We start from the raw sequence: 13,588 nt of genomic DNA on the forward strand, positions 1-13,588 counted from the left end.
CTTTGTGGTCAGGCAATGATTTGGGTAGAAACTGTGCTCAAATACATCAGACCTGTAAAGCTTCAATCCTCTGACAATGGATTCTGGCATTTCTCAAGTCTTTTTCAGCTTTTACTTTCCATCAAATCCTTTTCTGTCTTCTCTGAATGTGCATGTCATTCCTCAGTTGGCTGTGGATTCATGGAGAGCTTATCTAGCTTTTCTCTGCCTCTTTCATTTCCAGGCTGTCCCCATTAAATTTCTGACTAGTCCACTGCTTGCCCTAAGTGGGACCTCAGGCTAGCAGAGCCCTGGGTTTCCAACCTCATTTCTTATTGAGCTAGCTAATTTCAGTGATAATGTTGCTTGGCATGGACTCTGGTCCTCCACTCCAAATGAAGTCTTCCCCCTTTGGCAGAAGCTGCTGGTATTCACTGCCAGCCCTGTCCTGCTAAAACAATAGGCTGATTGAGCTGGGGGTAAGTAGAACGTGAGCTACCCCAGGCAAAAAGACCACAGACTTTAGTTTGCTTATCCAAATTCCATCAGTTCTTCATGAACAAACACCTCGCAGTTGGTTGTTTGCTATTGGTCAACCTTCAGAACCTTAAAATGGCTGTTTTGATCATTTTATTCAGATTTATACTTGTTTGGGCTGCACTGGCTTTTTCATGCTGCCATGTCTGAAAGTTGATTGAATTAAGTTTTATGCTTTTAATATTTACTCTGCACATGTATGTTACATTACAATAATAATCTTATAAGTCATTTCTATGGGTATACTAGGGCTTTTTTGTAAAAAAAGAATTCACACTCAAGTTTGAAAAACACTATCTATATATTTGTGAGAATTCACAAGGTAACATTCACTTTGAAACTAAATACCATTTCTGATGATACATGCTTTAAAAGGGAGAATCATATAGCATGTTTAAATACTGTAAAATAAAAAAGTAATTACACATTATCTTCTCATGGAAACCTTTTCAGTTTATGAATTTTTCCATTAAAAAAACCAAGTAAAACCAGACTCTTCAACAAAAGAGTGAGTAGGATGAAGTATTTATCCAAAATGAGATAGTATACAGTCTTAAAACAAAAGTCATACATGTAAATAGTCTTTCCAGGAACCATGTGAAAAGTAAGTTGAAATGAAAGTTTTATCAGAGGATGAATGTGACAGATGTGATTAAAGTTCTTGATTTTTTTTTTTTTACTTATTTATTTCCTGTAAGAGGATTATATATCCCCAGCACAATGCCTTTCAGCTTTTTCTTATGATATGCTTTGGCCAATGGAATATGAAATGACATGCCGCATACTGTATTTGAGCAGAAGTTTTGGATAGAGTTTTATAATTTGCTTCAGCCTCTTACATTTTTGTCCTTATGCCAACAACATGTCCTAGATAAGAGCTGCTCCTTCAACTTAGACCTCAGAATGAGAATACAAGCAGACCTGCTGTCAGGTCTATGGCCTGGACTTTGGTTAGCCTACCAACAACCATCATGTAGTGTGCATTAGAAGAACACATTTGTGCTTATAAGCCACTGAGGGCTGGGTTACTTCTCCAGCAAAAGCTGACTAATGTAGGCATGAAAATGTGCCCCTTTGATAAAGCACTGATTTATCAAGACTAATATTTTTATGTCAGTATTGCAGTAAAAGAAAGCATCTGGATGGGTTTTCTTCACATATAGAGGGGTGTTTGGGATTATCAGACTTAAAGTATGTGGCTTGGAGCAGATTCTCACCAAGGCTGAACCTAAAATATGAGAGACTCAAGTGATTGCCAAGTAGGAGAGACAAATTTCCTGGATAAAGATGCCTTCCGTGATAATCCAAAGAGTGGTTTCAAATATGAGCCCAATAATAAAAACACAAGTGTAGATGTTCCAAATGCAAATGTTGACTTTTCAGTCAAGGTATACCTTGAATGGGAAACTCCGTGAAACAAGTTCAGAAGGAATAGCAGATAGAATTCATCTTTTTTTTTAAAGATCAGGAAGACCAGTCAGTATTAGACTGAAAGAGGACAGAACTTACATACTGAATTTAAAACTTTACTATATCACTCCATGGCAGACTTAAATAAACCATACTTCAAGCGATGGTTATGTTTCCATAGTATTTTACTCAGGAGAGGTTACTACTTACAGAACTGTTCCAAAATCATCAAGGGCTTAAAAGTGTTAACAGAGAGTTAGTTCTTCTAATGTAGGCTGTTGGAATTGTTCAGCCTTAAAACAACTTATGGTCTTAGTTGGGTTCTGGAAAAGTAAAAAGAACTTATAAGAGGGAGGGATAACTCTTGCACAGAATCCATTTCAAAATAGAGGAAAAAGGTAAAGAGAATGACTGATATTCATATTTCCCATTTTTCTCCATTTGTGGAGTTCTGCACTCATTGCAAAATAGTATAGACCAAGGTGCGATGAAATCAGAGCCTTGTGATCAATGTTGGCTTGCTTTGTACAGGGGATCGAAACTCCCAGTTTTTCTGATTGCCACTGCTTACCTAGTGACTGATTAACTGGGAGATGTTTCATGATTTCTAAAAAGCCCTAAAAGAAAGCAAAGATGGGAGAGGGGCAGAGGTAACCTCTTGGTGAGTGAAAAGAGCTTCATTATTAAAATCTTTATATTCGGAGAGGGATCTGATATTGGCCTTGGTAAGAGCCTAGAAATTGATTAACAGATTTTAGAAATCACCTTTCCCCCATTTTCCAAGATCATAGCAATGACTCACCTAAAAACACTGAGTACCCATTGCCTGAAAATTTGTAGCAGCTGGATTTTGGAAAGGATTTTCAATTTTAAATAAAATGTCTGCATCATCAGAATCTGATAACTCTTGTTAGGCCTCACTTCTTTTTTTTTTTTTTTTTTTTTTTTTTTTTTTTTGCAAAGTCATCTAAGAATAGTCTTTGTAAAACAGAATAGCATCCATCAGATGTCCCCTCTCCCTTACCATAATTCTAGAGATGACAAAAGGAGCCTCCTGTGCCTTGGTCTCTCACGATTAGGTGAAGATGGTGCTGGGTCTGGATCCGGAGTCCCTTGCCCTCCAAAGCTTTCACACTCTCCCTAGCCATCACAGATTAGTTTTTGGATCAAAACGTCTAGTCCTTTAACTCATGAGGCATCTTTTTCGTAGTTTTACACAGTCCAACTATTCTGTTATTTACGCTTTTATAATAAAGCCCTAACATTAAGACACAGTTTAGAGACAAACTGAGTCTCACTACTGACCCTTTGTGGCAGTAAGAGAAAAACATCTTTAACAGTGTTTAAAATTTCAGATGTGAGTGTTCAGTGGTTCTAATTTGATGCTGTCAACAACACTGACTTTTACTAGTTATTTAGCACATCTGAATCATGTTATAGTGTCAGATTACTTTTCTATCAATAGTAACTTCCTAGCATCAACCAGACTACTTTTATTATTTCCTCTTCTCCTAACAGCTTTCTTGGTCACGTCATATTTGATAAATATAATTAGTTGCCTAGATGCTTAGCTGTCTAAACTCCTAAATTCTGCTTGGTTACAAACTAAAGCTTTAGCTTAAGGGCATGGACAGGCTTACCTCTGGGGTTACTGGTTGCCAAAGCATTGGGGAAGATGTAAAAAGACAATCCTTCACTCATTGATGGCAACTGCAGAGTTTACAGGTATTCCAGCTCATCCCTAATTCCAAGAGTCTTGGGAGATCCTGCTCCATCCTGGAAATCTTCTGCAGTGTTGGGAAGAAAAAAGGTAGGGAGAAAGGTCATTGGGAGGGTTCAGTATGCCCCTGACTGAACCCTCACCTGAAGAAGCAAAACTCAGATTCTCCCAGGGAAGGGATTACTTTAGACCAGCAATTCACCAACACTGGTCTGTTTCTAGTTGCTGTTGAGAAGAGGGGACACCTTGAGTGTGCCCCTTGGCATAGCAATTTTGAGCAGGAACCCAGAGGCAATTCCAAAACTGGAATAAGGCTCTCCTTGGACATGACTCAAATAGAAAAGCTCTTTGAATCACAACATTTGAATCTGAGTCACTCACCAGTCTTTTCTTGGTCCTGTAAAGGCAATTTAAGCACTGAGATCTAAACCAGGCTTTTTGATTCTCAGCCTTGCCCCTCTCAGCAACCTTCCATCTCAGCCACCCCAGGGGAATGGTAAGATCTCTTTTAGGCACTGATTTTAAAGAAAGACCACTTTAGACAAGCAGGTTTGGTGGGGGGGGGGGATTTGAGGGCTTGGAAAAGTCACTAGAGATTACTGTCACTTCTTGCTAGAAAGCTATCTCTGCCCCTGGGACACATGGCTTGCCAGATGGCCCCATAAATTCAATTACTCTCACCTTTCCTCTTCCTCCTTCCATGTTAAAACTCTTCTGATTTTCTGATTTACCAGCAATTTCAAGGGAGTTAAAACAAATGGGACCTAACAGAAGTTGTGACCCTCTATTGCCACCAATGCACTGATGATGCATCATCACGAATTATATTTTTAGAGACCTGCAAGTGTTATATTGGGTTGGCTCATATTTAGGTCATCCTCCCCACCTCCCCCCTCCAAATTCCTCTGAATTTTAAAAGACCTTCTGAGAGTCTACAGTTATATTTGCAAGAAGTTCTTAGTCACCTAAACTTACACGTCTCACACCATTGTTTAATTCTGTCCTCTTGACTTCCAAAGTCCTGCCTCATGGACTTTGAACTCTAATACCTGAAATTCATGCCTACAGGAAAAACTAAGTGTAAGAGTCTAACACTTACCTTTTAAAATTCTTTCTCAGTTTCAACCCCTTCATAAGCTTCTGTGTCCCACGTCCGTATTTCCACTGTCTCTCTCTCTCTCCCTGTACAATCTCAGACCTTCAGGTTATTAAATGAGGGGCATGATTGGTCTTCATCATTTAGAGTATGATCCGGCTTCCATATAATAGCCATTTATGTAGCCAAATACCGTTTGGAGCTTTTCTTCCTTCCTCCCCAGTAGCCCCCTCTCCGAAAGGAACCACTCTAAGTGTTCTTACCTCTTCCTGCTAACTTCATATTGCATCTGGTATCTCAGGTCTCTCACTGATCTAGTAAAAAGGTGGGCAGATTGAGCATAAGTGTAAGCCAGTGTCAAGGAGCTTCCATGTGTTTTTGCATTATAATGAGACATGTGATTAAGTATAGACCTAAGGGTCAAAATCTAACAGAATTCTCTGCCTTCTGCTCAGAGAATTCAGCTGGCATATGTTTCAAACTGGTTTGTTACCAAAATCTGAGGCTGCTATTGAACATTCAAGTTTCATTGCTTTGAGTAAGGGTTACAAGTTTTATGTCAGAATCAGAAGGAACAAAAGAGTAACAAATGGAAATAAAAGACAAGGAGCCTGAAGAGTTCCTGCTGTGATGCAGTGGGTTAAGAACCTGAGTGCAGTGGCTTGGGTAGCTGAAAGACGTGGGTTCGATCCCCCTGGTTGTCAGTAGGTTTAAAGGATCCTTCGTTGTTGGGGCAGCTGTGGTATAGGCTGAGCAGGGGCTGGGATTCAATCCCTAGTCGGAGAGCTTCAAAATGTTGCAAGTGCGGCCATAAAATTAAAAGGGAAAGAAAGAAATGGAGTTTGAAAGGCAGGAACTGTTTGTTAAAAAAGCAATATTAAGTTTGTGTGTATAATAGCAATGCCATATGAAAATGTAAGGGGTTATATATCAGTAAATGAGAGGAAATTACTCTCTGGTTAGTTGGAATTTTGGATTATGGGGGGAGGGGCAAATACTTGGACAAGAAGCGGAAATAATCATGTGCAATTGCCACTGTATCCTCAGAGCCCAGCACAGTGTCTGGGCAGAGTAGCTGCCAATCAGTATTTGTACAAGAAACACTGGCTAAACTACTCAATTTCAGACAAACTAGACATTTCAGTGACACGGGCCTCATCTACGACAGGGTTTGTGAGGAAAATGGCCTGATTTACAGGAAAGTATAGGCCAGCAATAGGCTACAGTTCATCTGGCTCCGCATGGAAGTGGGGAACACGAAGAGGAAATAAGCTGAGCTGAGCTGGTGTGAGAACACACTTAGGTGTGTCTTTTACGTTATTGTCTACCAGTTTCCTGCCCAACTTCGGTCTCCACCTCCTCAACCTGAGGCCGAGGAGTTTGCCAGGGGCAGTTTTCAGAGGGTGTCACTGGGGAGTCTCTTGCGGGCAGCACGTCTCTTCTCTCCTGGCCTCTCTCGCCTTCACCTGCCGTGCCGCCTGTCGCGCGTCCGCAAAGATGCAGAGGTCGAAGCACGTTGCTGTGCGGTGCTTGAAATCCTCCCAGAATCAGCCTCCGGAGCCAGGCCCCCAACCAAAACCCGGACCCTGGGATCTTCTCTAGGATCTCTGTGGGTGCTCCTCCCTCGTCCGCTTCCCCGGCCCAAGCCCGCCACCAGAGAGGCGTCCCAGGGTCGTCGCGGTCCTCCGCGCGGTGGGGCTCCGGGCGTGGAGCTGGCAGAAGGCGGGAATCGAGCGGGGGGCGCCCGAGCTCGCGCGCCACGACGCCCCGCGCGGGATTTGCCGCCTTCAGCTGCAGCAGCTGCAGCGGCGGCGGGAAGAGGGGTGGAGGGCGGTGAGGAGGGCTGGAGCCCGGGCCAGGAGAGAGGGAGGGAGAGAGGGGGGCCGGGAGGCTGTGCCAGGCGAGCCGGAGGGGTGCTCGGCGCTTCCCCGCCCTCCTTCCGGGAGCGAGGATGCAGACTCTGAAACTGGCGCTGCTGGGCTGAGGCGGAGGCAGGGGAGTTGCAGCGCGCGGCTCGGTGAGTGTGTCTCCTGAGCGCGGAGAGGCGGGGGGAGGCGGAGGACAAGGAGGAGGAGGAGGAGGAGGAGGGGGAGAATGCCCGGAGCCGCCGCCGCTGCCGCCGCCGCCGCCGCGATGCTCCCGGCTCAGGAGGCTGCCAAGCTGTACCACACCAACTATGTGCGGAACTCGCGGGCCATCGGCGTGCTGTGGGCCATCTTCACCATCTGCTTTGCCATCGTCAACGTGGTGTGCTTCATCCAGCCCTACTGGATCGGCGACGGCGTGGACACCCCGCAAGCCGGCTATTTCGGGCTCTTCCACTACTGCATCGGCAACGGCTTCTCCCGGGAGCTGACCTGCAGGGGCAGCTTCACGGACTTCTCCACGCTGCCCTCGGGCGCCTTCAAAGCCGCGTCCTTCTTCATCGGCCTCTCCATGATGCTCATCATCGCCTGCATTATTTGCTTTACCCTCTTCTTCTTCTGCAACACGGCTACGGTGTATAAGATATGTGCCTGGATGCAGCTCACCTCCGGTGAGTGCGCGCTCACCTCGGCGGAGGCTGAGGTGGGGGGGGGACCCCGGGCGCCGAAGCCGGGGAGGGGCAGGAGTGGGAGGGACGGGGGGCTGTGCGCACCGCTGTGGGCCGAGCAACTTAAGCCGCTCAGGCGGGAGCTCTGGGAGGCCGGAACCCCCGGGGTTCCCCAGCCTCGGCACCAGCGCCTGGTCCCCGCGCTTTCCAGAACCTCCCAAGTGCGGGGGATGCCACCCAGAGGGACGCGCCGGAGGCAGGGCGGTTGCTGGTCCGAGTCCGCTAAGAACTAGAGCTGGGGAGAAGGAGCAGCCTCTTAGGGCGCGAGCTGAGGGACTAAGAAAGGACTGGCACCGCGAGGAGAAAAGCGGATTTGAGAGGTTGTGGTGGAAGGAGGATCAGCCTGCTCTGTCCCTCTCTGGGACTGATTCTGTCGTTGCTCCGAGAGGGTGGTTGGGGGTGGGGGCTGAAGTGAAGTTGTTTCTCTCTGTCCTGGGAAGTTACAAAATTTTTATCATCCATCTGGAGATGAATAAATACTGATTCCCTTTTGGGTTTTACCCTTTTAAGAAAAATGTAGCTTAGAATGTTCCTTAGCAATTCCCCAATGTCAAGTCTTCAGTTTGTTTCCTTGTCAGAGCAAAGGTCCTTCCATTCCAGCTTTAAACTGAGAACCGTCTTGAGGGAATCAAGATTTCTCAAGATTTTTTTTTTTTTTTTTTTTTTGGGCGGGGGAGTGGCTTTACGAAGATGGGCAGCCAGGAAAGCCTGTTTCATTGGTATCTGAGCACTCTTTGTGGATGATAGATTGTTGCTGGCTGGAGAATATGAAAGTACTTTTTATGATCATCAAAGTTACTTTTAACCCAGAAAGGATGAGGGTGCATTTCCCGGTTGGCTTTGAAGAGTCCCGAAACAAAATCGCCTCCTTTCTCTACCTCCCGTGATGCCAGTTCTCTTTCTGCTAGCCACCCTGGGTGCCCTGTCTTCTAAAGGGAGACTCTCTCCTGGGACACTTCATACCCTCTTGTTCCAACATCGTTGGAGTCCTTTTGATTTTATGGATGGTTTGGTTGTGGAGGAATAGAGGATGTCTCAGGCAGCCGCATTTTCTCGTTTATGTTTTGTTTTATTGTTCTCTTTCTTTAAAAACATTACCTTCAAGATCTTGTGGTTTCCCCTATGCCTAGGAAGGTTTTCTGGGGGGTAGGTATTTGATCTCTGAGTTTACACAGTGTTGAGAGTGATTACGTCCTTAAGGATGCAGGACAAAAGCATTAAGTTTCCTGATCTTACACTGGTTTGCTATATGAGAAGCCTGTGGGAGAATAAACTTGTTTGGAAGTATTTGCTTTGTATAAAGTGTGCCTCAGCTGCTTTTGGTTTGTCATATACTGTGAACATGTGCATGTAAAAGGCAAGAAATGTACACCAGTAGAGACACCCCTCCTCACATTTACCATTATTCTTCTGAAATGTGTTTTTCGTTTCCCTTCTGTCCTTCCACCCCCAACTTCTTGAAGCATACTGTCGCCCCCATGTTTTGATATATAATGTTATCTTTTATGGCCATTTCAAGAGCAGACTAACTTTGATGGATTTGGAATAAATTCATATATTGTTGTTGTTCTTGACACTTAGCTCTAGTTTAACTTTGAAGACAGCAGGACATTGAGGATGCAGATGTTTTAGAGACAGAATTGACCCTGCACAGCTAATTTTAATTTTTTCTAAGTTAAATGACCTATTTAGAACTGGTGATTCAAATTAGATTGTTTTTCAAAGGTCTGAAAGTAATTTGCAGGTGATTTCTCAACAACATGTTACTAGGTATTTTATTTTCATGAGATTTCATCCTATAAACTGAAATTGTTATAGTTGTTTTAGAAAGGAAAGAAAGAAAACTGTCTTTGGGAAAGAATTACCAGCTTTGAAGTTAATATAAGCTGCAACTATTACAATGTTTTTCTTTTTCCTGCAATAGAGCACACAAAAATCATTTATTCTGGAGTAGTGAAATAGGATGTCATATTTTTAGAGATTTAACATAAGTATACTCCTCTGTTTCCCATATATCAATGTAAAATGTGATGAGATGGCATTTGTACTGATGAAGATACAATGACATTTAATTCATTTTTGGACACATCCAGATCCTTAAGTTCCTGGCATACTTTTAAAAACCTTTATTTGCAATTTATTTGGTACTTTATTTCTGGGTTAACTACAGAAGGACATACTTTTTATTCATAAAGTATATTAATTAAAGAAGAATTGATTGTGAATTAAAGTCATAGTTTTTTTTAAGGGATGGGCTAAAGAAGATATTTCTGAAGAAAGTCACATTTAATGTGGATTTTAAGGGTTTTTTTTTTTAAAGTCTCATATACTGACGATATATTTAGCACAGTGCATTGTAAGTTGTTTTCAAAGTTTAGTTTCTATCCATTAGACTATTCCTCTTTAATATTATGAAGTCCCGTCATAATTTAACTGTACCTAGACCTCTCAAGTATAATTTGCTAACTACCAAACATGAGTCTTAATGTGCCCTTTGCTTATTAGAGACTGTTTAACCTTCATTGAAAGTCAAATGATTAAGTTGTGTATTTAGTTATGCAAGCATTTTCATATAATAACAAAATAAAGCAGAGCCAGGTGCAAGATAAAATCCCATATGAAATGGTGCACTGAGATGATGAAGCAGAAGGCTTTCTTGTGGCAATACATCAAGAATTATTCTTTTTTATGGTTCTGAACAATGAACTAGAAAAAGAACTGAATTTATTAGACCTGAAAATGAAGTTGCTCTTCTACCTAGATGTGTGAAGCACACGTAATTAATGGTGCTATTAGGAACACCTGCCCTCTCCCTCACTCTCTCCGTCTGAATCATCATTCACCTCGGTGGAGTCAAACTACAGAGTTAGAGGCTAATGTGTCACGCCGCTTCCAGATGTAATCCTGCACTCATGGACCCTGACTAATATAAAGATTGAAGACATAAAAATAATGTGTAAATAAATAATAACAGTTAGAGATGCAAAATGTCCCAAGTCCACAAAGAGACAACTTCCTCAGAAGAAAAGAGAGTCTTTTCTTTCTGTATGATTTCTCTGACCCTAATCTGTAATGGGTCAAGCAGGGCAATAAAGTCTAGATGTCTGGACCTTTATATATATAAAAAAAAAAAAAATCAGGAGGGAAAGGGGATTCTTGTCTCTCTGGGATCCTGATTCTCTGCTTTCATGTGTTTGTTTTCAAATCGGTATTTCAGCTTGTTTCCAAGTCTATTAATAACCAAGTCTCATAAAGGTGGGGTTTTTTTTGTTTGTTTTTGGTTTGTTTTAACTGAGTATAAGCCATAACTTAAATTGTTCCTGAAATGCAAGTGTTAACCATTACAGGCCAATGAAATCTTTTCTGTTTTAAATGAGGTAAAGCATTAAGGCAGGACTTGAAGTTTTTAGACCTCTACCCTAGGTTTTTCTTTGGTTGGAGGCCGCAGATGAGGAGACACTGCGTTCAACTGTGAGGAAGGGAACCTGACCCAGGTTGGAGCTCGGTGTTCTGGAGGGAGAAGATGGGAGGAGGGTGTTGTAGTCACCAGATCCCTATCTCTTGTCACTCTGAGGGCACCAACAAGAAGGGCCCCCAAGATGGTGAGGCTCCATGGCAAGGGTTAAGGGCGGAATTGCTTAGTCACTTTCCCCGGCTCCCAGCCTTACTTTTCTCTAGCTCTTTCTAGCCAGCTTGCTTTCTTAAATTTTAGACCTTTGTCGTTTAGGTGAGATGAGATTCACCAGAGGTAATTACTGCATTTCTTAGCCTGCACAAAGAGCCTTTGCAGCATTCTACCATCCTATTTCAGGACACCTTGCTCTTTTCTTATATATCTTGTCAGCATTTGAGATGACAGATGTGTTTTTTTTTTTAAATTTATTTGTTCAATGCCTATCTTTTCTAGTACAGTGAAAGTTTTATGAATCCATGTCCATTTTTCTTCGTATAGCATAGAGGTCAAGATCACGTTCACTAGAGTAAAAGGATGTTGGCTGGAATCCTGGCTCTGACACTCATTGTATGACCTGGGAATTTATCTTTCTGTTCTTCAGTTGCTCATCTGCAAAGTGAGCATATAATTGTATTTATCCCAGGAGATTTGTGCAAGGATTAAATGAGCTAAGGTATATAGGAGAACAGTGTCCAGCACACAGTAGGCAAGCACTATCCATGCTAGGTATGGTTACTGTTCTTACGTTGTTATTACTGCTGTATCTTGGCACACAGTAGTATGTATATCTATTACGTGCGTAATAGGTATTCAGTAACTTTTTGGTGAGGTAATGAATAAAAAAATAAATGATGAATGGGGTTAATAATGAAAAGAGAAGGACGTGATTTAAAATGCCCCACATGCCATGTCAAGAAGTGTATATACCATATACTTTGAAAGCCACAGTGCTCATCTTTCTCATTGGTTTGTAGCATTAGCACTAATTGCACTAAAGGAACTCTCCCAAAATTCGTTGAGAGCAGTGGTTGTGACTTGATGACCTAATTCATGATGTGCTTATTTCCAAATGGAGGCTCTTTCTGATGCATAGGTAATGATCTTTATTATACCGGGATATAATCAGTTATATTTTAGGATTCAGCAAAATTTTTCTTTTAGTTTTTCATTGAAAAAAAAATCATTTTATTCAAAGTGGAGGTTTTCTGTAAATATCAAAAGGTCACACTTTCTTTCATAAGAATGGTGACTCCCGTTCCAGGTTGGATTCTCTTATACACCAAGGAGCAACTGGACAGAAGAGCACCTGTCTTTTAGGCTTTCTTTTCTTTTCTGGGCATCAGTGGAGAGGTGCTCTTCTTGGCCCCTTCAGGCCTGCTCAGATGGGTGGCCCTCCATGTTCGGAGCTCTGCTGCAGGGACGAGAGGATGAGGCTGGGATTTACTCAAGTTCAGGACCATCACCATTTCTCACCATTTGCTTGGTACTGAGCATATGAGAACGTGAGTTCTTGCCTCTTAAAGCTGCTAATCCATCCTAAGTTCACAATTGTGGAAAGGCCTTAAAGAGGGGTTTTCCCTCTGACGGAGCATTTCAGATACTTCCCCAGATGCAGAGAAGAATGCGTACCCCCAGGGAAGGCAGTTTTCATTTTCTAGCAGCACATCTCACGTATAAGAAATTTCTGGAGTTCCTGTCATGGCTCAGCAGAAACGAATCTGACTAGTATCCATGAGGATGCAGGTTCAACCCCTGGCCTTGCTCAGTGGGTTAAGGATCCAGTGTTGCCATGAGCTGAGGTGTAGGTTGCAGACCTGGCTCGGATCTGGTGTTGCCCCAGCTATGGTGTAGACCAGAGGTTACAGCTCCAATTCGACCCCAACCTGGGAACCTCCATATGCCATGGGTGCAGTCCTAAAAAGAAATTTCTATTGACCAAGCCAAACTTAACAACAAAATGATTTGAAATGAGAATTTAGAAACTTTTTTTTGCTCTAAGGTAGTGTGACAAGGACTATGACCATTGAAGAGATGTTGGAATGTATATTAATGTGAATACAAGTGATTTTTATAACAGCGAGATTTTAAGTGAACACTTATGAAAACTAACAGACCTCATATAACCCATACAATATATTATTAGGTGTTGGTTTTTCTTGGTGTGAAGCTGCACCTTTAACAGCTTTTCTCCACTGTAAAAGTGTTAACAAGGTGCTTATATACTTTTGTAAATAATAAATTCAGATATTCATGTGTGCGCGCACACACACACACAGATCTACCTAACCAGAATATAAAATAGGATGCTTATTCAGAAAATGATTATTTACTGATTCGTGCTTATGTTAAGTGTGATGATATCATGTAGTAGAGAGATTTCAGATGACCAGGTCAGTATATTACACTTTGTGTACATACCTTAGAAATCTTTCAAAGTAAGCAAAATTTGAAATAGAAACCGCCCCCAAACCCAGCAGAGCATATAGCTTTAGTTGCAGAATGTGGCTCAGTGCCCTTCTGTGTGTGGTGTGAGGAGATAAACTATGGGGAGAGGAGTAGACAGAACTTTAGCTCACACTGGCGTGAAGCAGAGAGCACTCCAGGAGAATTCTAATTTAGGGGCTTAATAGTATGATAACTGGGAGAATTTTAAAGTGTAATTCCCATAATATATTTGAACTTTGGGGGTCAGCACCAACTTTAATTAATGCGATTTATCCTTATAATGGGCCAACTGGATTTTTTCATTTGATATGAGGAAAGACCAAGGCTTTGACCTTTATTCTCAATAATGGCAGG

At 42.4% G+C, this 13,588-nt stretch overlaps 1 protein-coding gene across 3 annotated transcripts in view; it reads left to right on the forward strand.

Moving 5' to 3' along the window:
• LHFPL3 (lipoma HMGIC fusion partner-like 3) overlaps positions 879–13,588 on the forward strand; it is a 559,023-nt gene continuing 546,313 nt past the window's right edge. The window contains exon 1 of one of the 3 annotated variants that reach the window (XM_021063499.1): positions 879–7,278. In XM_021063499.1, the coding sequence (XP_020919158.1) occupies positions 6,837–7,278 (442 nt within the window). In that variant the 5' untranslated portion in view covers positions 879–6,836. The remainder of the gene's footprint in view (positions 7,279–13,588) is intronic. The other 2 variants (XM_021063498.1, XM_021063497.1) reach the window with 2 other exon arrangements.

The sequence above is a fragment of the Sus scrofa genome, chromosome 9 (genome assembly GCF_000003025.6).
Source record: "Sus scrofa isolate TJ Tabasco breed Duroc chromosome 9, Sscrofa11.1, whole genome shotgun sequence".
Taxonomy (NCBI): Eukaryota; Metazoa; Chordata; class Mammalia; order Artiodactyla; family Suidae; genus Sus; species Sus scrofa.